The sequence below is a fragment of the Tamandua tetradactyla genome, chromosome 16, assembly GCF_023851605.1.
Source record: "Tamandua tetradactyla isolate mTamTet1 chromosome 16, mTamTet1.pri, whole genome shotgun sequence".
Classification (NCBI taxonomy): Eukaryota; Metazoa; Chordata; class Mammalia; order Pilosa; family Myrmecophagidae; genus Tamandua; species Tamandua tetradactyla.
The window spans coordinates 50,124,750-50,149,705 of NC_135342.1; the positions used below are offsets into that span (position 1 = coordinate 50,124,750).

The following is a 24,956-nucleotide window of genomic DNA, read 5'->3' on the forward strand; positions in this document are numbered from 1 at the left end:
TCTAGCATCTTCCCACTCCACCTTCATTTCAGAGTACCATTCAAGCCCCTAGATTGTTTGAGTAAGTCCCTCCACTCTCAATAATGACTAATAGACTGAATTCTCTGCCATCTTTGTGGGATGGGGACTCTAATTTGGTTTGATGTAAAGAAAAAGAAATGAGTCATTTCAGACAAACCCAAGTTTGTGTGGAATAAGATTCACATTTACTACATATAAATTATTGCTGTCTCTATTTTTAAGTTCTTTCATATTTATATATCATATTCATTACCTCATTTGAGTTCTGTTATCCTATAAGAAAGAGTGGGTAGTATTGTCTAAACTCAAAATCCTAGGAACTAAACTTCAGAATCTAGTCCAGTAGCTTTAAATGTATTCTCATGGAATTTTAGTGAATCATTAGCTAGACCAATGTGTTCCATTGTTAAATCTAGCAGAGTGGAGGAAATAATCAATTCTTCAAGTTCATAGAGGGGAAAAGACACGTAAGTTAACTGATGTATTTCCGTTTTAGTTTTTCTTTTATATTTGTTTTTCATGCATTTTTAGGGCCTGCCATAAAATATACAAGTAGTAAAATTTTCAGCAAAACCTTGCAATAACATCAGGTTTCAGTCAACCTTTGTTCAGCTTCAAGAATATGGTTTTATTACACACACGTATTCCTCCACTTTAGGTAAATTGTTTTTAAGATGCTTAAATTGTACTGTAGTAGATAAACATCAAGCACAGTATGTGTTAGAGAACATCATGACTTCCAGGCAACTTTGAGAAAAAACTTGAGTCAACATTCTCTTTGTAGATCAGGAAACTGATCCCTAACAATACCAACAATACACAATTAGCACAACTGTGTGGCAACTTCTAAATCCCAGTTTTAGATTCCAAATCCAGTGTTCCCTTCATGTTGGGTGAAATTGAGGCTGAGAATCAGGTTAAGAACACTAATATACAGTAGCAGGTATGGAGAGGACGGCAACATTGATGTCCCAAACCTTAAGGATCTCATTATTATGACAAGCTATCTGTTACCCAATGGTTTCCAGACATCAACAACGAAAAGGAACCATGCGGGATTTCTAATGGCACAGTAAGATTACAGCTACACACACAGGACCATCCCAAGACAATCACAAAGACACTGCTTTAATTTTTTTTTTTATTGAAATGACAATAGAATAAAATAAGAACAGTGACTGTTTTACTCAAACTTTCACTTTACAAATATAAAAATATAACTAAAACTTCAGTTTCTTTATAGATTTTCTATAAACTTGATACCAGAACAGTTCTTAAAGCCAAACTATAAATGATACTTGCACATTATGTGAACACAGTAACCACAAGTTTTTAAACGCTCTGATCTCTCAAACAACAGCATAATCAATGCATTTTCCCAACCTAAAACACAAAACTGGCTTAACAAGCTTATTTCGGTACTAGTTTTATGAACAGAACAAGCTTGATAAATATTAATACAAGCTAATATTAAAATGTTTTATGGCTCAAATCAAATTACAGTATGTTCCTCATCACATATTTAAATAAGGGCAAACTGCCTGCAACAAGTTCTGTTTAACCAATTAGTAAGCAATATAAAACAAGTAGAATAATAGAAAAATCAAATCTTATGCTACTGAAACTGACCTGTATTACAGTAAAAAATTACACCATCTTTGGCAATGAAATATACAAAATTACAAATGCTCTGAGGCAGTCGTTGTGATTAGCACACATTGTTCCCAAAGCTATGAACTAGTAAAAATATTAAGCTTAAGAAACTTAAATGTGGTAAAGCTACTCCAAGCACTTTACCTCAAATGACTGCACAGTGCTTAAAAACATAAAGCAATCAAAAAGCTGAAAGCCTAAGAGTCACAAGCCTAAACGTCACATCATTTAAGAAAGGGAATTTTAATCAGATTGCTTGCCGGACTGCTGAATTTGATGGACCTCTATCTCTCATTTCTAATAAAAATAGAGGCAGACTAACTTATTTGGTTATATTTCAACCACATACAAAGTTAACTTAATAAGGAACCCTTAAATATCCAAAATAGTAACTGAACCATGCAATCTAGTTATAAGATAATGATAAGTAAAAAACTAGATCTGTACTGCTTAACAGTACAAATTCATACACAAAATTACAATGCCATTTTAAGCGTTACCTACTCTTCAAAAAATCACATATGAAAGACAAATTTCAATTTTCTTAAAGAGGCAAATCAATCTTAAGTATTTAAAGCAATTGAGTAAATTTTTAGGCTTTTCCCTATACTTATCATTTTTCAGTGTAATTTAGTAGTTTTTTAAAGAATATGTGCTTCTTGGATTACTCAAGGAAAATAATATAGCATATAGTTAATGCAAAAGAGGGCTCTCATCAGTAAACTCACCTTGAACATAGTAGGCACTCAAATACACGCCTGTTAATCAAGAGTTCATTTTAAGACCATTCAGTATTTAGTATGTGGATCACTAGAAAGTACAACTGAAGACTATTAGTTCCTGAAGTCTGTTAAGAACTTACATTTCAAAAAAGCTTAATGTACCGAGTGACCTTATATCCTCTTCCAATGCTGTAGTAACATACTAGATTTGAATGTTCTTAGTTGTACAATTTTCATCAAGAAACCTAAAACAAGAGTACTGGAATTCAAGTGCAACTGTCCAGTGCAAAAACCATTTTAAAAATTTGTGTGCAGTGTGTTTTAAGTGTCCTTATGTGGGAAGCGGGAAGGATGATCAAGTCAGCTAAAATTAGTAATTTTTATATTCAAGACCAGATCTCTTACATCTCAAGGTTACTAACCTAGCTAACCTGAATCAAAGGTTTTTCTCACTTGTGCCCCAGTGTATGGATGACTGACTCATGTACTTTAACTGGGAAGAAGTGACCAAGGAAGAATTTCTAGGTCAAAGCTTAAGTAACAGAGAATATTACTGGCCTTAGATTAGATGACTCTTCAACTCAAACACTTCTTACTTGGCACACCAAGAAAAAGCCACTTCTCTTCTCTCTCCCCAAACTGCAGAAGCTAATACATCTGAAATGTAGTTATGGTAGCTTTTCATTTGGATGCCAGAAGCAATCATGGAGGTAAATCAACTCTTCTCCATCTCTTCTTTCCCTGATCTTACAGTATTCCGCTAATCAGTGAGTTTGCCAATTAAAATAATAATTATAAATATGCCAATGTAAACCAGAGAGGAAGGACTGTTAATCCTTAAGGGGAAAGGACTATCCAGAGAGCTAGTGATTTTTTCAAAAGAAATTACAGGTCATTTTTGGTTAGAGACTGACTCTCTCATCTTCTACTAAGCATGGGCATGGTTAGAGTCCCTACATGACATGAGGTCATGTGAAGGTATGACATAACCTCAACTAAACAAACTTGTGTTTACGAATAAATTTGCTCAGCCATTCTGGTCTGATTTTCTCAAATCTAAACAGGGAAGAATATACTTTCACATAATTTAATATTCAGGAGAACAGCCCCACAATCAGTATCATAAAAGTGTACTACTCAAAAGTTCATTTCTATCTATGAAAAACTTAATTACACCAATCTGTTTTTAAAAGTAGCTGCATCTTACAAGATTTCATTCACATTCCTAAGTCAACAAGTCTATAATAAGGCATACACAATATACTTTGACCATTAAACAATGACATAACTAGCAAACTGCTTTGCCCCCAAATCTTATATTACCCCTAAACTAAGTTAATTTTAGCTTGGCAGTGTTTTTAAAAGTTTTCAAAACTTGATATTTTTCTCTTAAGCAGAGAAAAATCTATCCCCTATTCAGTCCCTAGATTTCAGTCGATTCAGATTATTCCATAATACTTTTGAAAAGGCTCTATATCAATTGCTAAGACCAAATTTTCATATCTATGGATATAACTTCAGGTTAACTAAAAAACTTTGCAATGCCCACTAAACATTAAGAGTTCAAAACCTAGGTGATAGCACAATATTATAACGTAATTAGTGCCAATGTATTATACACTTTAATAAAGTGGCAAACTTATGATATATATATATAACATTAATATTAATGTTAACCACAATTAAAAAATAAAAAAAGTTTTTGGGGAAAAAAAAAAGCCATACAGACCCACTTTTTGAAACCTCCTTCACAGATAACTATTTCTACCATAACCCTAAGAATACCTAAGACAAATCATTTCACAGCAGCACAAATTAATTCTTCCGTAATGTGAAGGAAAAAAAACAAATGAATTCCAGAGGGATCAATTTTGCACCAATTCTCATGACTCTGCTGACTTGGCCAATTTTAAAGGTTTCTCATATGCTTAAGGCCTGTTGCTTGTTGAACCAAAGTCGAGGTGACTATAAAACGTACCAGTCAGCAACATACAGTAGTTCTGCTATAATAGAACTCATCAAGGTATAAAATTTGGTATATGTGTTGCATCTTTGACTCAACCCACCAACCCTAGTTCCCAAAAGTAATAGAAGATCCTCATCACAAAGTCCTATAACATGACCTTAGAGAGTGCCCCCAAGAATGTATCAGAGCACCTTGTTATGTAAGAGGAAATGGAGAGGATGGAGGGAACTGCCTGAAAATGCAGAGCTGTGTTCCAGTAGCAATGTTTCTTGATGATGATTGTATAATGGTGTAGCTTTCACAGTGTGACTGTGTGACTGTGAAAACCCTATGCCTGATGCTCCTTTTATCTACCTTGTCAACAGATGAGTAGAACATATGGAATAAAAATAAATAATAGGGGGAACAAATGTTAAAATAAATTTAGTTTGAAATGCTAGTGATCAATGAAAGGGAGGGGCAAGGGATACGGTATGTATAATTTTTTTTTCTGTTTTCATTTTATTTTTCTGTTGTCTTTTTATTTCTTTTTCTGAATTGATGCAAATGTTCTAAGAAATGATCAGGATGATGAATCTGCAGCTATGCGATGATCTTGTGAATTACTGATTACATATATAGAATGGAATGATCACATTTTGGGAACATTTGTGTTTCTTTCTGTAATTTTTTTTTAGTTAAAAAAAAAAAAAAAGAATGTATCAGAGCAAGGGTTCAATAAAGTTGACTGAACTAAACCTGTCATTGTCTCTTAATACTCACCAGCCTAAGGGAAAAAAAAAAAAAAAAAACAATCCTCACCTGTAAGAATTTTAAAAGTTTAATGTGAAGTAAAAAAAAATACAAATACAAAGAAGTCCACTTTGTTTAATGTTGTACAAAAAAGTATGAGTAGAACCAAAGTGAATTAAACATTATCACATTTGTTTACACCACTAGCTAGTTCTTCATATTAACTTTACTATTTAAACAATAGAAAGTAGGGGGCAATTTAGGGATTGCAAAAGACAGAAAACCAAAAAAACTTTTCTACCATGTTTATTCTTCTACACTGTATAGCTGTGCTCACAGAGACGGCTTCTTTTACTTCTCCACTGCGCAGAAATTCAGTTGTATATAAAATTGAACCTGAATTTGAAAAAGAACAATACTCTTTATTAAAAACAGTAGTATTAGTAGATTGAAATACTAGTGAACAATGAAAGGGAGTGGTAAGGGGTATAGAAAAAAAATAGGGGGAATGAAGGTTAAAATCTATTGAGTAGATGGAAATACTCATGTCAATGAGAGGGAGGAGTAAGAGGTACGGTATGTGTGAGTGTTTTCTTTTATCTTTTTATTTCTTTTTCTGGAGTGATGTAAATGTTCTAAAAAATGATCATAGTGATGAATATACTACTATGTGATGATACTGTGAGCCAGTAATTATACACTATGCACAGAATGTATGTTAAGAATGTTCATGTTTGTATGTTGTTTTGGTTTGATAACACAAAATAAATTAAATTTTAAAAAAAAGATAAAATAAGTTGCTATATCAGAGGACAGAAAGAAATACTATAAAATATTTTGATATTCTCTCTCAAAGAAAAATATATAGAAAGAGTACCTAAATGTTCAGATATTAACTAAGTAATACAATATTTCATCAAAAATGGTTTAGCAATTTCTGTAAACTCCAAAAACACTTAGGTGTATAAATTGATGTTTAGTGTTAAATATTCAAATCTAAATTATTTAAATAACATTTAAAATTAACATTTTTGCTTTTTAAAACAAATAAGATATCTCTGAATTCAACATTAACATTGAGTTGTAATTAGCATTTTTTTAAATTATGCGTTGTTCAAGGATGGACTCAGGAGCGAATGAATGCAGACCCAAGAGACCATATACTTCATGATTCCATATACATGAAGTTCAAAAATAGGTAAAACTAATTTATGGTTATAGAAATCAAAATAGTGATCTTTAGGGTATAATGACTGGGAAGAGGCATGAGGGAACCTTCTGGGTTGCTGGAATTATCTACATCTTAATTCAGATGGTGGTGGTGACACAAGTGTTTAGAAATGTAATATTCAACACTTAAGATTTGTTCACTTGATTGTATGTAAATTTTGTCTCAATTAAAAAGAACAACAAAAAACAGAAGTATTTACATAGCTTCCACCTTACATGAGGAAATTTATCTGGATATTTCTTCCCTCACCTGATAATTCTGGCATTTTCTATGTCAACATAAACCTTTCTCTCACCATCATATCTTACACATTAAATAAATGTGATTGAAGACATAACAAAAAAAAAAAGCATAACATTTGATTAATTATACAGTAATGAGTCCCAAGGCTTTTCGTTTTGGGATTTTTTTTTTTGGCCATTCAAAAAAGTTCCCTACATCTGACAGGGAGATGTTTAAATAAATGAATAGTGTGATTCTTTTTTTCAGATCCCATACTTAAATTTGTAATCTACCAGCAGACCAACGCAGAAACAACAGATGGAAATTTGATTAGTGACAGAGCAGAAAGACCAATTTTATACTCAACAAGCTTTCAGAGAAGACCAAAATCACAACAGGAATTGTTTGTTTGTTTTTTAACTAATATTTGCTGAGCACTTACCAGGTACCTGGCACAGTTCTAAGCACTTTTTTTTTTCATCTAGGTGTTTCCTTTCTTCAATTTTCATGTGCTATTTCACTTGGTCTTTTCATATTCCTATGAAGGAGGTACTGCCATACCATTTTACAGGTGAAGAAACAAATAGGTATGATAGTTTGCCCAACACTGGTCACAATGCCAACAAATATTGATGGAATTCAAACCCAAGCTTTTACTGTAGAATCTACATCCTTAAACACTGCGATTCCTTTCTATGGTTAGTTCTAAGGACCTCAACCAGTACTAATCAACTTTTTAAAAACTACATTTCTCATCACTCACTCTGCCTAAAAAAAACGAGAGAACATATTACATCAAGAGAGTCAATCTGCCACATTTTTATACACACAACCGCCTTCCTATTTATGCACTGCTGGCTACTATTCTACCATCTCTTCTTTTAACAAAGAATTCAACCTTAACTGCAGGGAATATCAGATTCAGGAAGGAGCAGTTACACAAATACCAGAATATCATGCTGTAACTCAGGATTTAGGGGACAGTCACAGTTAATCTATAGCTTGCACATGACTTAAAGGTTCATCTACTATTTTTGTTTCCTTAAAGACCAAAATTCACAAATATTCCTTCTCAAGTGGCTCTGAATATTGTAAATTTGACAGCTTATATGAAGAAACCACAAAATGTTCACATTTCCATACCTGCTCAAAAGCTGAGGGAGACTAGAAATGATGGGCCCATATCCAGGTGCATTGTCATACAATTCAAACAATGGTGCAGCTACCAGCTTGTAATTTTTAGGGACTGCAAACAAGGCTAAAACAAACAAGACAGTTTTATTTTCTATAATTTCTTCAAATAAACTCCTATGAGTTTTCCCATTTTGTTTTTAAATTAAAACTGATATTTTACATTTGAGAAAAACTTTGTTTCCACAGAAAAACTTTTAAGGAAAAAGATCATTCTCATTAATACTTTTTGGTCTGGCTGTGTCTTTTAAGCAAGAGTTCACAGTTATAGCTTTGAAACTAAGTGATCTTCTAAAGAGAGCCATCCTATTAACAACCAAGAGCACCTTACAGTGCTGGCCCTGGGCAAAAGGGGAGAAGTGGAGAGTCTCGAGTTTGAATCAGTCTGGATTCCACTGTAGGACTATTAAAAGAAAGTATATAATTACTTGTTAAAACACACGACAGGTCTGAAGATGCCATAAAAAATAATAATAATATTCATCTGTCTCCTCAAATTTTCACTGGTTTGTCACCCAATCGTATCAATATTTCTTGTGGAAATCAATACCAGCAGCAGAACAATTATTTAAAAACTTTTACCGTATTATGGTATTTTAGGTTCTAGTTAAATTTGTTTTTCTCCCATAGCATGATTGGAACATCTAAGAGAAAAATCAGGTAATTCTTTTAACATAGTCTGTTTAAATCCAAAAATTCAAGGAACTTAGAATATAAAATAGAAGTGTGCTTGAAATTACAAGTTTTTAGATGGACTTCAAAAACAAAATAACTTACCTTTCTCTTGAAGCTGAACCAGAAACAACTTCTTATGTTCCTTAGGCTTTGTAATATGTGCAGGAATATATGGATACTAAAATAGCAAATCAGAATAATTTGTAGTTTCCAAAATTTATCTCTTATACCTCTAAACCTCTATTAATCAACTTCTCCTATTTCAGAGATTAAGTTCAAATATCAAATCTTCCAAGTTCTTCATAACCCCAACACAATTTTAACAAATCTGCATGACTTCATTTATTTCTTTACATGTTTATTTCGGAATGCAGGGTATACTGCCAGGAGAACAAGACTCCCTTTTATTCTTCTCTTTACCAGGAACTAGTACCTAACAGATAAATAAATAAATACTTTAATAAAATAACAAGCAGTAAACCATTCAGCCATTTGGGACAATCAAAAATGTACTCATAGGACTTACAGCTTAAAGAATTAACGCACAATAAAGTCTGATTTTAATTTGTGTCTTTAATAAGTTTATTTTTTAATATCTTCATTACATTAAATTCTCTAGAACCTCGATTTGGACTTTTTTGGTACATTAAAAGTTTAGGATGGGCCACGGTGGCTCAGCAGGCAGAGTTCTTGCCTGCCATGCTACACACTGGGGTTCGAGTCCCGTTGCCTGCCCACGCAAAAAAAAAAAGTTTAAAAAGGGTGCAAGGGTAGTTAGTTCAGTGGTAGAGTTTTCACCTGCCATGCAGGAGACCAGGGTTCAATTCCGGGCTCATGCATTTCCAAAAGAAAAAAAAAATCAACAAATGGTGCTGCAATAATGGGATAGTCACATGGAAAAAGAATGAAATGTGACCCCCACCATACAGCATATAAAAATAAAAATAAAATAAAAGTTTAAACAACGCCTGTGAGGTTATTTGAAAAGCTACCCATCCCCTTCAATCTCCAACAACCACACAGACCCTGGGCTCAGGCTTTAGGAAGACCAGATATGCAGTCTAAGTTGAGTTCTGCCAGGTGGGCAGAAGTAAACTACTTGAGAAAACAGAAAAAATGCTTACTGAGAATGTAAGGGGATAGAGGGAATTACAGAAAAGGAGGTTGCCAGGTGACAAAGAAGAATTCCCATATAGAGAACAAAAATGTCTACAAGAGGAGTATGATTTTCATTTCATGCATATTCTGTGCATGTTTCAAAAATCTCTTCTATATCCCCCCATCTCCCCCCCAAAAAATGCTTGGAAAAATCTACTTTTGCATTTTTGGAATTGGATTTAAGGGCAAGGAGTTTAAAAGGTACTGAAAACAGACATAAGAGTGGAAATAAAAACAGAGGCTGCCAAAAAAAGTTTAATGAACTTGATAAGAGCTGTTTCAAAATCCTTCAGCCAAGCATCAATTATAACACAGCAGGGATCAGCAAACTACAGCCTGTGCATCCAATCTTGTCCACTGCCTGTTCTTGTAAATAAAAGTTTTACTGGAAAAACACAGCCACTTTCATACAATGATGTCTATGGCTCTTTCATGCCACAGTGGAAGAGCTGCAACAGAGACCCCCAAAGTCTACAATATTTACTTTCTGGTTCTTAAGTTTGCTGACTCCTTATATATAGCATTTAAAACAAGCTTAGTACCCAGGTACTGTACCAAAAGCTTTATTCTTTCAATCACTTCTCACAACAACAGTGTACAGTAGATAGTACTAACATCCTCATTTTGCATAAGGAACTGACACTAAACGAGCAAGTATCTTTCCCAAGATTACACAGCTAAGCACGAAAGTCAGAATTTAATTATATCTTTTCAACTTGTACCTAACTATAAAGCCTATGTTAGTTTCCCTGATGTTAGCCAGCTAGCACCTAACCAACATTCAAATTAGGATGACATACACAGCCAACCCTAGGGTACAATGAATTGAAGCAATTCCCCAGTCTTTGTTGGTTCCCTATACTACTGTTTAAACCACATAAACAGGCAGCAACAGAGTAAAAGAAGTAAGAAGTGGCTTCTAAAGTAGCAGAGACTGAGAGCTGCTTCACATACAACTAAAGTCCCCAAAATAAGAACAAAAGTGAGTGGAATTACCCCAGTTTTCTTCTACTCCAAGTCATGTGTTTTTTTTTAAAGTCTTTCTTCTCCAATCCTGGTCTTAATGTTTACTCAACTGTACTTTATACAAAAAGACTGAGATATGGAGATGATGAAGTACTCTTTTTCCGCTGATACCTAACCAATACTCTAAATAAACAAAATTACATATACCTTATACCACTGAACGAACCCTAAAGTTCAGGAATTACGGAAAGTGTCCTAAGGCTGGGATAGAGGAAATAAATGAGGCTATTCACAAAGAAGCCTGGAAAACTTCTTGGGTTATCACTGAGCATTTTCTAATTAGATTGAGGAAAGTTCAAGAAACCAAAAAAAAGTCTAAAATAATGGTTCACACAGGTATTCTTTGGATGAGGAACTTCACTCTTTCCACATGAATTTGTACTTTCTAAAAGCCAAGACAGAGATGGCAATTCTCAGGTAGCACAATTAGAACAAAAAATATATATATCCATTCCCCACCAGCCACTACAGCAACTTATCTTCTTCTCTACTATTATACAAAGGAGGCAAAAGCAAGAAGACAGGCAAAATGATACCCAGGAACATCCTGCCATGAAAGAAACTATCAAAGTCATGGGGTCTTATCAAAAGAATTCAGGATCCAACTTCAAGAGGTTCCCATTAGCCAAAGAGAGGAAAATTTGAGCATTATGATGGATTAAAACCCATCAAATTAATTTAAATTCATGAGGTCATACTGACACTTTAAAAGGTCACTGAAGCAGCAGCTTTTCTGTGTCCCATATTACAGTACCTCATTCTACCTTGGATTTCAGGGCAGCTGTATTTGAAAGTGTCATTGTTTCATGATTGTTGCCACTGCCTCCTTCAGAATGTTTTCCAAACCCTGGAAGGTCTCTCAGACCACGCTTAGGCTCAAGATGAAAGAACAGAGAATTAAAAGTGGTAACTTTCATCCTAAGGGGAGTAAGAATCCTTCCTATGGACAATTTGGAGGGACATTTCAAATTCTTCCTCACCATCCTTAGCAGAATTAATGTACCCTTTTTGGGCTTCTGCTCCTTCCAGTCTCTCTCTCCCTGTACTTATTATGCTTCCTTGGATCACCTCTCCAACAAACTATTTGTATCGAAGTCTTTGTCTCATTCTTTCTTTTAAGCAAAGTCAATTCTTTGAAAGATGTTAAGGAACCAATTAATTTCTTTGAAAACTAGTAAGTAAAGGCTAAGAACCAAGCATCAATTCCTTCCTAAATAAACCGTACCTTAGAGTAACCAAATAGTTGATGAGGTAATTTTCTTTAAGATAGGACTGCAACCCTAATGAATTAGTAGCTCTAGGCAATTATCAATAGGATGCTAACATTTATAAAAGAGACAAGCAGATAGTAAAATATTTTAATGGAAGTACACAATACCACTCCTGGGTGGTGGCCAGCCCTCCAAAATGACTTCCCCGCCTCCTAGTAATCATCCCTTTGCATAGACCCTCTCACACAGTACTGGGTTGCTCTATATGACCAATAGTATACAGCAGAAGGAAAGGTATGTCACCATCAAGGTTAGGTTCTAACAGAATGCAGCTTCCTTCTTGGGCGATCCCTCTACCACTCTTTCTTGTGCTCTCTTAGATCAGAGGCTCTGAGGGAAGCCAGTTGCCTTACTGGTAATTGCCCTTTAAAGGGCCAAGGAATAAAGACCCAGGGTCAACAGCAACTGAGGAAATGAGGCCTTTGGTCTAACAGCCCAGTAGAAAATCAGAGGTCTGCTAACAAGCAAGTATGAACTTGGAAGCAGATCCGCTAGCCCCAGCTGAACCCTCAAGATGACACAGCCCCAGACAAGAACTCAAATGCAACTTCATGACAGAATCTAAGCCAGAACCATCTGGTTAAGCAACTCCCAGATTAGTGTCTGTCACAAACTGAGATCATCAATGTATCTTGTTTTAGGTTGCTAATTTTTTAAGTAATCTGTTATGCAGCTATAGTAATACACCACCTATAACAAGTCTTACTCACCAACCCTCAAACCTCCAAACTGAGACTGAATCCAACCTCTTGATCTAACTACCAATTTACAAGAAATACAGGGGAAAGAGCAATATATTCAATAACAACTGGAGAATACAATTGGTAATGGAAACAGTAAAGGTTATAAAAAGCCTGTTCTATTAATAAATAAATTAAAGGAGAAAAAAAGGCAGGGAATCAACCCATAAATGTGAAACACTCCTGTGTCAAATCATAAATAAATAATATTTTAAACATCTGGTAATAAGTGGACAGTGATTACACATTCAGTGATATTATGGAATTATTTCTTACTTTATTAAATAACAGTACTGTGGTTATGTTCTTAAAAAAATCTTTCAGAAACGCACGCTGAAATATTTATGACTGAAATGATATATCTAGGATTTGGTTCAAAATTACCCAAGGTGAAGACAAAAGGTCTGGAGTGAAAGGGGAAAGGGAAGTGACAAAACAAGTTTGAACATGAATAGCTAACTGTTGAAACTGAATGAGATGATGAGATTCATTTTTCATTTACTATTTTCTCTACTTTTGAATATTTTTGAAATTTTCCATTAAAAAAAATACTTAGCTTTGTATTTGTTACCAAAATTTTGTAACAATTTCAAGTAAAAGACTACTTTGGTCTTTTTAATTGGTAAGATTTAAATCATTTCTGTTTCTCCAACTGACCAGCAAACATAACTGAACACTGACCTGAGGAGGTTCAAAATTTGGTCTCCACCAATTACCAATGCAGTCATCAATGACCCAGTCTTGCAGAACTCCATCTTGACGACCTAGTATCTGACAAAAAGAAGTGATACAGCCAGTGAGTCAACACCATATACAGACAAATGAATGCCCTTCTTCAGTGAAGAAAACACTTTTGGCAGCACTCCTAATACAGACATTGCTAATATGTCAATCATACAGATTTCTTTTCTATAAATTATTATCTGGGTCACTCTGCCCAACACACACACTACTAATTCTAATAAGGACATAATCATATAGGGCCAACAATTCTGTTGTGATGTCCTGACTACACAAAGAACCCCAAAACTGATTAATCATTTAAAACAGCCAATGGCAAAGTTTTTCTAGAATTAACTAAAACATCTATACATAAGCTACCTGACCAAATTACTGACGTTAAGTGTTCAATAGTGACATTTTCATTTCTATTAATTCATAGAGCACAAAATTAGACTTTCTTTTTATTCAGTTATACTCTACATATTTTAATTGGTAAAAATGATTCTATAAAGTTCATAAGTAAGGATTAGTTTCCTGTGCCACTTTATCCTTCCTGCTAGCCATAACTTTCAACTCGTAGGCATTTTTCCCCTGGATAGCTGACTCTATTTTTTAAAACATTCTTTTTTTTAAAGTAAACTTTATTGTAGAATAGTTTTAGATTTACAGAAAAGTTGCAAAGATAGCTCATACTTTCCATATAACTTCACACCCAGTTTCTCCACTATATCATACAGTACAGCATACTTGTCACAACTAATGAACCAGTACTGATTCAGAACTAACTGAAGTCTGTACTTAATTCACATTTCCAGAGTTTTTACCTAAAGTCAAGGTATGTTTGTCTCGATGCCTTAGTTTGGACATCTGTGTGGCCTTAGAACTGTAAACTTGTAACTTAATAAATTCCCGTTATATAAGCCAATGCATATTGCATTTCTAGCAGCATTAACAAAGGAGAATATCCATCAATTAAACTGGGGTATAGGTTTGGGGGAGGAAGACCACAGAGGTAAAGTGCCATTCTCAAGGGTACATGCTTTGGACATGACATCATTGATGTTAACTTTGATTACCTGGCCAAGGTAGTACTTGCCAGGCTTTTCTTCTGCAAAGCTAACCTTTTTACAGATTTATTTATCTTTTTTTTTTTTTTTTTACATGGGCAGGCACCGGGAAACGAACCCTGGTCCTCTGGCATCACAGGCAAGCATTCCTGCCTGCTGAGCCACCGTGGCCCGCCCTCTACAACATACTTATTTCTCGATTATTTTTATTTTTAAAAACCTAAAGTTACCTGTTAACTCCCTCTACTGTGGATGCAAATTTAGATCTTAAAAACATATCCCCAATTCACTTTTCTTTCTAACATCCTTCCATTAATATTTAATATTCAGTATTTAAATAATACAACTATATAAATCAGTCACAATTAAATGCTTACTAAACCATAATTATATTCCCTTACTTGTACAACTATTCTTTTCTTTAGCTAAATTTCTTCATTTCATTTGCTATCACTAAATTCATCCCTACCTATTCCATGAAAAGTTAAAATTTCTTAATTCAAACATCAGGGCAGGCAACAGTGGCTCAGTGGCAGAGTTCTCGCCTGCCATGCCAGAGACCCGGGTTCAATTCCCAGAGCCTGCCCATGCCAAAAAAAAAAAAAAAAAAAATCAATTATTCTATCAACTTCTTTTTGTGGGGGTGGGGGTGAGGGGGTGGATGCACAGTTCAGGAATGAACCCCGGTCTCCCACATGGAAGGTGAGCATTCTAACCCTGAACCACCCCTGCACCTTCAACTTCATTTTTTTAAGAGAGAGATTAATCTATCATCCTACTCTGATCTGCAGTAGATGCTCTCTAGCTCGGCTGCACAGCTGCAACCTTAGGGCTTCGCCTTGCCTTTTTTCTGTATGAGAGCCTCTCTATATTCTAAATCCTGTATCTCCTTCCTTAGTTCATTCTCTCTTTTAGGAGGTCTACACCTTCCAGTAGTTTCCTGAGAAAAGGCACAAGAAATATAACATGTTTTGAAACTCTGCATGTCTAGAAAAACTTTATCGTGCCTACTCACCTGATTTACAGTTTGATTAGACAGAAAATTCTAAGTTAGAAATCATATTCTCTCAGAATTTTGAAGGCATACTCCACGATCTTTTAGCTTCCCATATTATTCCTTAAAAGTCAGATGCCATCTGATTCTCATGTCAAATTAACCTGTATTTAATCCCTCTGATCTTAAATAGGCCATGAGGTCTCTTCAATTTGAAGAGACTTTTGTCCACAGATCTGGGAACTCTTCTTGAATCTTGCTCTGCTAATTCTTCCTTTTCCTCTGTTCTCTTTAGTTACAGTTTATATTGCTCCTTCTAAATTTTTTTAGATTTTTTTTTACATGGGCAGGCACCGGGAATCGAACCCAGGTCCTCAGGCTTGGCAGGCAAGCATTCTTACCTGCTGAGCCACCGTGGCCCACCCTGGTCCTTCTAAATGGAACCACTAATTTTATCTTTTCTTACCTATGTTCCATCTTTTAATCTTTTTGTTCTACTTTCTGGTCTAATTCTTCAACTTGCTCTTTCAAGACCTAACTGAATTTATTTTTTCTGCTAACACGCAATATCCATGAGCTCTTTTTTGTTCTCTGAATGGTATTTTTAATGGCACTCTATTTTACAGACGCAATATTTCTTCTTATCACTGTTAGAATATTAATCATAATTTTGTTGATTAATGAATTTTCTGTTTATTCCTAGGGCATTTAAAGGCTTTGTCAACATTGTGCCAGTCTAGAAGTTTAGGAGTCTCATTAATCAGGATTTAGACTTCCACTTATTCTCCCCATTCCCTAAACGTTTTCATTGCTTGATATCCTCTACACAGACTCAATCGCCAGCTAGTCTGTGCCTGACTGTAAAGTAGGGAAGATAATCTAGGTATATGCACCCCCCTGACAACACTTTCAACCAATCCTGGTTTTAGTCCATGAATGATCCCACTTTTACACGGTACCTGGCACCTCCAATTTCTTAGACTTTCAGGCATCTGCACTGACGGACTATGGACTGCCTTCCTGCTGGGCTTAGGTTTCTGCCAAGTCAGTTATGAATGGTCCATCTTTTTTTCAGGTTCAAAAAAAATTTTTTTTTGCTATATTCTCATTTTGCAAGTTTCTTGATCCTTTTGGGTACATACGTATTTTAAATTCCTTTACTGTTTTTGGAGTTTTAAGAAGGAGCAGAGGTAAGCAAGTAGGTTTAAACTACCATATTTAACTGGAAGTTCAAGTGCAACATAATACTTAAGAATTATAGAACATTTTTTAAAAACCCTACAAAGAAAAACCAACAAGTCAACAGTGGCAGAATTACAGGTGATCTTAGTTTAGTTTTTCTTTTTGGTATTGAGTATGTATCAGTTTTGTAATTAAGGAGTAAAACTGCACATCATGAAAGAAAAAATTTAATAACAAAAAACAACTTACAAATCTCAAAAACCTCTGCTATCTATGCCCCAAGTCTACAAGGCAGACATTAGAATGATTTTTTTAAAGCAGTGCAACTTGCCCATACACTAAAAAAAAAAAATTCAACATTTTTATTCACATGGAAAAAAAATGAGACGTGACACCCCACCACCACTACACAACGTACAAAAAAAAAAGTAGTACAATCTGAACAAAATCTCAAAGATATGGGCCAAAGTGAAAATAGGCATGTAACAAGAATTTCATTCATCGAAATCCTACAACGGGAGCTCCACCCAGATGAAGAAGATGGCAGAGTAAGATGCTTAAAGTTCCACCCATCCTACAGAAGCTTTGAACAACCAGCAAGAACTGAGAGAACATCTTTCTCATAGCTTTTAAAAAAAAAAAACCACCACAAAAGTTACAGGACTGTAGTAATAGGGCAAGTATTTCATCAAAAAAGAGGATTATTAAAAGTGGTAGGATTTCATGATGCCCTGGCTGGACCTGCCTGGGACCATGAGGAAACTGTTTCCTAGGGAAGAGGGGACATGTGTAATTGTGTAAATGGAGAAATTCCTAGGGCCACACATGCATGTTCCAAATAACAAACGTGTAGAATGGATCAGGGAGGCCCCTACACTTTGGCCTGGAGTTATTCTCATATAACCCACTGGATAGATAAACTCTGAAGCAGTGCACTCTCACAGGCCAAGCTGCAAAGAGTAGGAAAGGTGTTTTCTTTTAGTTCTCTTTTTCTCTGGTCAGGTCCTGGTATTCAAAGAAAACTAATCAGATACAAGCTTAATGAACATACGCCACAGAGGCTAAATCTCAGTGATAACATATCAAAATGTCCAGGTTTCAACAAAAGCATCAAAACATACAAAGGAACAGGAAGTGGTAGCTCAGCCAAAAGAGACAATTAAAGCATTCAAAACCATCAATGAGGAGGACCAGTATTAAAGCATTATAAGCAAAGATGTTTAAAAAAAATGGCTCTAAAGGAAAACATGGACAAAGAACTAAAAGAAATTATGAAAAATACAGATAAATGCAAAAAGAATATCAATAGAGGAATGGAAATTATAAAAAGAATTGGGTGGGCCACGGTGGCTCAGCTGGCAGAGTTGTCGTCTGCCATGTGAGAGACCCAGGTTTGATTCCCAGTGCCTGCCCATGCAAAAAAAAAAAAAAGTGATAAAAGGAACCAGAGTTGAAGTCCATAGTAACAAAAATTAAAAATTACCTAGAGGGGTTCAACAGCAGATGTGGAGCTGGCAGAAAAAACAACCCATGAACTTGAAGATAAGACAATTAAAATCATTCACTCAGAGGAGCAGAAAGAAAAAAGAATGAAGGGGAAAAATAATAGCTTGAGGAACACCATCAAGCACACAAATAAAGGGATAGTGGGAGGTCCAAAAGGAAAAGAGAAAGAAGCACACAGAATATTCAAGGAAATGGCTGAAAAACTTCCCAAATTTAACAAAATTTATACACATCCAAGATGTTCAATGAAATCCAAATACACCCCCACCATGGCACACTGTAATCAGGTTGCCAAATGCCAAAAATAAAGAGAATTCTAAAAGCCACAAGACAGAAGCAAAGTGTCACATGCAAAGAAGCTTCAATAAGATTAAATGCCCATTCCTCACAGGCAAGAAGGCAGTTGGATGACGTATTTCAAGTACTGAAAGTAAAAAACTGCCAACCAAGAATTCTATTTCTGGTGAAACTGTCTTTCAAAAATGAGAGAAAGAGTAAGACATTCCCAGATAAAAAGCTAAGGAACTTTGCCACCACTAGACTGGCTATACAAAAGATGCTAAAGAGCACTCTCCTGGTTGAAAGGAAAGGATAACAGACAAAAAGATCACAAGAAAAATAAGGATCTCCAGTGAGAATAATGATATGGGCAAATACAAATGCTACTAATACTGTATTTTGGGGATGTAATTCCACTTCACTTCCTATAAGATCTAAAAGGCAAATATATAAAATGTAAAGATAAATCAGTGGTTTTGTACTCAATATACAAGCACATAATTTGTGACAAGAAGTACATAAAAGTGGGGGATGGAGGGGTATTGGAACATAGCAAGTAAGACTGTTATACATTTAGGATGTTAAATTTAAGCCTCACAGTCACTACAAAGAAAGTATCAGAGAATATGCAAGCTCATAGAAACAAAAATTAGAGTACAAATTGTCAGTGGCTCAAGTGCTCAGAAAATGGATTGACTGATAGACATATAGATGGGTGAAAAGAACGATACAGTAAATTTGGCAAAAAGTTAAAATTCATGGATCTGGGTATCTGAGGGGTAGGAGTATGTTGGCGTTCTCTGTATGGGGTTTTACTTGTATTATTTTTGTAGCTGTCCTGTAAGTTTGACATTTCAAAATAAAAAGTTAAAAAAAAATTTCTATAAAGGCAGATTCTGCAACAAAACTGCCTGCACTGAAATCTTCAGCTACACATCTTCAGCTGTGTAACATCAAGCAAGTTACCTAACCTCACTGTGCCCCAGTTTCCTCATCTATAAAATGGGATTAATAATAGTACCTACCTCCTAGGATTGTTGATGATTAAAAGTTTTTACAAATAAAGCCCTTAGAACAGTGCCTAGCACACAGTAAGTACTAAATAAACATTGTCTTTTATTAACCATTATTGTTATATCAACATTTCAAAGGAAAAAAATGTTAAAGCAAGTTATCAGTTCAATTTGCAGAAAACACTGTACCAACACTCTGCAGTTGAGTTTTATTTATTGAAAACTAAACATTCAAAATAAACTTATCCTTTTCACAAGACACAAAAAGACTAATTATTCACTAAGTTGATGGCATTACACATGGGTAATAAAAATGTCAAAGTGGTTAAAAAGAAAAATACCTCTGTCATTAAGCGTTTTAGTCCTTCAACTTCATCTTCTCCTGGATTAAGTTCACCACCAGGTCTGTATAAAGGTTAAGAATGTCAGCTTTCAACTTAATACAATTCGGGGATAACGGTAAAAACACAATAAGTTATTTCTACCAAGTAATTCAACGTTTCAGTGTCATATGATAAGGCAATCAAAGTAAACACGTCACAGTGAGGAAGAAAGGCTTGCTAGAAAGTTGAATTCATAACGTTAACTCATAAGACTAATAGTACGTATACCTTCAGCAAAAAACAAAGTGCAGGGCGGGCCGCGGTGGCTCAGCGGGCAAGAGTGCTTGCCTGCCGTGCCGGAGGACCCCGGTTCGATTCCCGGCCCCAGCCCATGTAAAAAACAAACAAACAAACAAAATATAATAAAACAAGAAAATGTTTAAAAATGTTTCCCTTAAAAAAAAAACAAAGTGCATAACATTATATGACCAGAGAAGGAAAATCCAATTACGGACCACCCGTTCAACCCAATCTTTTCTCTTTGGAAGCTATGTGCTGATAATGGAGTCTAGAAAAATCCAGAAAGGCAACTGACTCCATTCTTCAGCTGCGGAATGGGCCATTTTTCAAGAACTTCAATCTAAGCATGAGACCGCTCTTTTTGGTACAATCTGATCAAACAGTTGTGAACCAAATGTAAATTAAGAAATTTATGCGCTTAAATGAAAATTGGTTTATTATCTATAAAAATGCAAGTCATTTCAATAACAGGAAACACTATTCATCCTAAGAAAAAATATCAATGATTTTTAGTAACACTGCAATGAAGTCTAGAAATTGATTTAGGACTAATCCACTTATGGGGCTTTTATCAAGCTCAATCATTAATATCAACACTATATAGAAACATGTAGATTTCTAGTTAAGCAGTAAATGAGTACTGCACTGGGGAAAAATTATTGTGATTCTTCTCTTTCGAAAGACTCCATTAACGGCAGCACTTGTTGCAATAAATGACTTAAGAATAAAATTGTATTCTAAAGCTCCATAAAACAGCAATCCTATTAAAAGATGTCTTGCTGTTAATTTCCAGCAACACTTACAATTTGAAGAAAGTTGTTCCCAGTTGTAGCAGTAACACATGGGGTAGCCGATGCTCATGTACAATCAGAACTCCTTCTACAGTTCTCCTCATTCCAATTTTATCAAACTCCTCCCTCATGCGCTGAAATCTGGCTGCAACAGAACTGTCTTTCTCATAGAGGGGCTCTTTTGTACCAAAGGTATAATTGGTAAGAGGGTACCTATGGGCCAAAGACAAGCATCCAACATTAAAAACTGAGAATATAATTCACCATGATAGATACCAACTACATATAATGATACCATGGTAAAAGCTATACATATTGTACACAGAGACATAAGATTTGTCCAAAGTCACATAACCAGTTAAAGGGCCAGAAAAGAATCTAGCTCTCTGGACACTTAAGGCCAGACCTTAGGATTAGGCCAAGCTGCTACTCCTACTTGAAATTTCAAGTCTAGGTAACACTATCCTCAAGGCTCTTAAATGTTAAGAGAACTAGGTATCTGATAATCCTCTCCTTTTAGATCTCCTTTTGACATTACCAACCTGGCTAATACCCCCTGGCATTCCTCTGATGACTAAACTGCAGTAGTTTGGAGCTATTATGTACCCCAGGAAAGACTTTTAATCCATTTTTGTAGATGCAGACTTATTGTGAGTAGGACCTTTTATTTAGGTTGTTTCAATTGAGATGTACACCCAGCCCATTCAAGGAGCATCTTAATGCTTTACTGGAGTTCTTTATGAGAGAATAAAAGGCTGAAACACCCAAAGAGCTTAGAGAGATATTTCCAGAGAAGTAAAGCAAGGATCCACTGAAGTTGAGAGAGCCATTGAAACCAGAAAAACGTGGGAGAGAAGGACTAGCAGATGCCAGCCATGTGCCTTGCTATCTGACAGAGGAACCCCAGATACCAGAGGCCTTTACTTTTTTCTTGATGCCTTAATTTGGACATTTTCACAGCCTTAGAACTATAAATTCATAAACTAATAAATCCCCGTTGTAAAAGTCAATCCATTTCTGGTATATTGCATTCTGGAAGCTTTAGCAAAACAAAACACTAATCAAATCAGAAATTCTATTAATTATGGATGACAATGGTAAATCTGTATGCTTTTTAATAAACTGAGCCAGCACTTTGCATCAGCACCTCCCAAGTTCTTTCCTATTTCTCCCAGTCATATATCCTCAGACTTTTCTGGCACCACAATCCTTTCTCCCCAGATCAACTTTTCTAAATTCCTTTCCCCATCCTAAACCTTTTTAGCTTTAAAGTTTTCTACATTTATTCTATTTCGTATTTTTATTCTTCCCTTCTCATTTCTATCTTCTGTCTATCATATTTAATCTGAATATCCTATCTTCCTTTATCAAAAATTTAAAGTATGGCTCATAGTGTTGGATACAGTTTTCACATTGTCTAGTAAAGTTCAAATTTTACTTAAAAATAGTGGAAAATACCATTCATATTTTATCACATAATAATATGCAATACAAGCCTAAACACCTTATAATTCCTTGATTATAAGCCTTACACCAAATTTTAAGTTATGAAGAATTATTTGGCCACACTTGCTCAAGCTATCTTGATAGATAGACCTTCTATCTAAAGGTCTTGACCTTAAAGTCAACTTCTGCTTACCTAATCACTCAGTTTTTCTAGAAAGAACAAGTCATGTTGCCAAAACTAAAAAAAAAAAAAAAATTAATTCCAGAAGCCAAATTCTAGGCATAAAGAAAGCAGTTTTAAATATCAACTAAATTTTACTATTTCCAGTGTGCTTCAAGAACTTCCCCAATAGCCCAACCCTGAATAAGACTGTCATCACCGTGGGTTCAGTAACTGCTGCTATTTCATACAGCACTACGTAACAGCCAATTGTTTAAGACTATATTTTTATATATTAACATTTAGTTCTCACAACCAGAAATTAGAAAGGGTTAAGGATAGCCATAACACATCTCCATTCAAGACCCAGCTCCAGCATTAGTAAGGAGATGTCAACAAGATGAAAATTCAGAATTTTCAGCTGTGAAACCAGAATGTCAGCCCAATCACATACATACTATCCCCATCATACTGTGAGCTTCTCCTAAAGAAGGTCATCTTACTTCCTCACCACTTTACACCCAGCACCATGCAGTGTCTGGGAGAAAACAGGCATTCATGTAACATCTACCAAAAGAAATTATATGGGCAGTGGGGGATATGGGGGGCGCCTTGTTTTCAAATTAATAAATCATTACTCATCCAGGTGAACTGAGCTCATAGCAAGATGACAGTTTCTGAATGCTCTATATAGGAGAGGGAAAGTGCTGTAAATCTATCAACTCATAACCTTAATGCAGCAAAGATTAAAATATTTTAATCTTTTAAAAATTACACAACCATCTTTCCAAGCTAAAGTGTTAAAAATTCTACCATGGCTTGAAACAAATTGACTCATTCCTCAAAGAAAATGAAGGGAAACACGTGGGTCCCAGTTCTCATTATTTACTGAATACAATCCAGGGCTGTGCTTTAACATTTTTAAAAGAACATTTGTGCCTTTTCCATTATGATAATTTTTAAAAAGTGATATGAAATTTAAATGCTACATACATGTAACAGGTGCAGAGTCAATACATAATTATCGGCTAATTACAGCTACTGTTATAAACATTTCAGCTTTATTATCTTAATTTCCAAACCAGCACACACTTTCGCAAACAAAATAGCAATCATAGCCATCTTTTCAATTTCAAATTGTTTTTGGTTTTAAGGGGTGAAAGTTCATTTATTTGAATAAAAAACAATGAACACCAACATCAGTAAATCCCTTTACTTTTTAAACAGTAACCAGTATAAACTGAACACACTCTTCCATTAGGGTTAGAATCACACTGCCTTAAAAACAAAGGCTCAGAATGACGAAAATAAAAAAGCATACGATCAATTTCTTGAGCAAGACACACCCCAAATGCAAACTATCTGCCACAGCAAGATTGCTTTTGAGTGACCTTGAAACATAATGGCTTTAAGTGCTTAAACAGAAAAAGGTGTTGAAGTAAAACACAGCCCACAGTGGGTGGCTCTCTGCCAGGTCCCTATATCTTGCCTGGTCCCCTCCACTGTCTGAAAACCCCACCTCAACAGCATCGACCCTCCCAAGCTGGGCCTACTGTGTGCCTCGATGCGGTCGCTGAGGCAGAGAAGCCATGAGCAGCCGAATGAAATGAATGAAACGAAATGCGATGTATTAATAAGCTGAAATACTATACAGCAGTTAGGAAAAAAACAGACCTACGCATTATAGCTAGATCTCGAAAGCTTACCGTTGGAGAAAAGCAAAAATTGCAAAAACGATGCAACAGAGTAATGCTCATATCAAACACCCAAAACAATATAATTCACGTGCTGTGAAAACATAAGCATTGCACCGGAAGGATAAATATACCAGTTGGATATCCCTCGGGAGGAAGAGTTAAAAGCAAAGTTCGATTTTACCTATAATGTTTTATTTACCTTACCGAAGCAAAAAAAACATATAACTGAATAGAAAGGGATGAGAACGAGCCTTCTTTTTGGAAAAGCACTCTCAAATAGAGCAAGAAGGGTAGGCCTGTAGGAGCGAAGAAGGCGCGCACTCGCGAGCAGCAGTGGGGGTGGGAAGGCGTGGAGCCAGCCGACCCGCCGGGGGCGCGCCGGAAGGACACAACTGGAGTCTTTAGGGACACTCACAAAGAGGGGGATACCCGCGAAGACCGTGCGTAAAGACCAGGCCGCACTTACAGGTTGATGGTGCGCTCCAGCGTGAGGGGCTTGGTCTGCTGGATGTACTTGTTGCCGAACTGGTTGACCCCCCGGGGCCAGCCGGTCTGCGAGCGATTGGGCGGCACCACCGACATGCTGGCGAGGACGGACACTGCCTGAGAGCAGAAAGGGGGAGGAAGGGAAGACTTTCCCCGTGCAGGTAGCGATTATCTGGGTCCCCTCAGCAGCCGCCACCCGCCATTAACGTGAGAGCGCAAGAGAAGGCTTAAGCACACCGGAAGTACATCCGGAGCCTCTGGTGGCGGGAAGTAGAGAGCCCAGGCAGAGCGCCATTGGGCCAATCGCTGACGTGACGGCCGCAATATCTGGCGCTCCCATTGGCATAGCAAGAATAGGTCCCGCCTCCTTCTACGGATGGC

The 24,956-nt window shown here is 35.9% G+C and overlaps 1 protein-coding gene across 3 annotated transcripts; it reads right to left on the reverse strand.

Moving 5' to 3' along the window:
* Positions 1-5,215: 5,215 nt before the first annotated feature.
* NUDT21 (nudix hydrolase 21) lies at positions 5,216-24,849 on the reverse strand. 3 transcript variants are annotated; one of them, XR_013163575.1, is made up of 8 exons: positions 24,556-24,849; positions 20,799-20,999; positions 19,714-19,777; positions 13,290-13,379; positions 8,516-8,591; positions 7,691-7,805; positions 6,990-7,099; positions 5,216-5,490 (listed from the first exon to the last, which is right to left on the reverse strand). XR_013163575.1 is itself a non-coding variant. In XM_077132494.1 (7 exons), exons 1-7 carry the CDS (start codon positions 24,669-24,671, stop codon positions 5,469-5,471), a joined length of 684 nt encoding a protein of 227 aa, XP_076988609.1. In that variant the 5' UTR covers positions 24,672-24,849; the 3' UTR covers positions 5,216-5,468. The 3 variants fall into 3 exon arrangements, 2 of the variants coding, with proteins under 2 accessions (XP_076988609.1, XP_076988610.1); XM_077132494.1 differs by lacking the exon at positions 6,990-7,099; XM_077132495.1 differs by lacking the exon at positions 5,216-5,490 and having other exon boundaries at positions 6,133-7,099.
* Between the last annotated feature and the right edge of the window lie 107 nt (positions 24,850-24,956).

What these genes read in the sequence shown, in the direction of transcription:
- NUDT21 (XM_077132494.1), bottom strand. Translation starts at nt 24,671, where the DNA reads ATGTCGGTGGTGCCGCCCAATCGCTCGCAGACCGGCTGGCCCCGGGGG. An exon ending in TAAAACGCTTAATGACAGAG is followed by an intron (nt 13,380 to 19,713) that starts GTATTTTTCTTT and finishes TCTTTTTGTCAG; the next exon opens with ATACTAGGTCGTCAAGATGG. An exon ending in CTCCCTCAGCTTTTGAGCAG is followed by an intron (nt 5,491 to 7,690) that starts GTATGGAAATGT and finishes TTTCAAATTCAG; the next exon opens with GTTCAATTTTATATACAACT.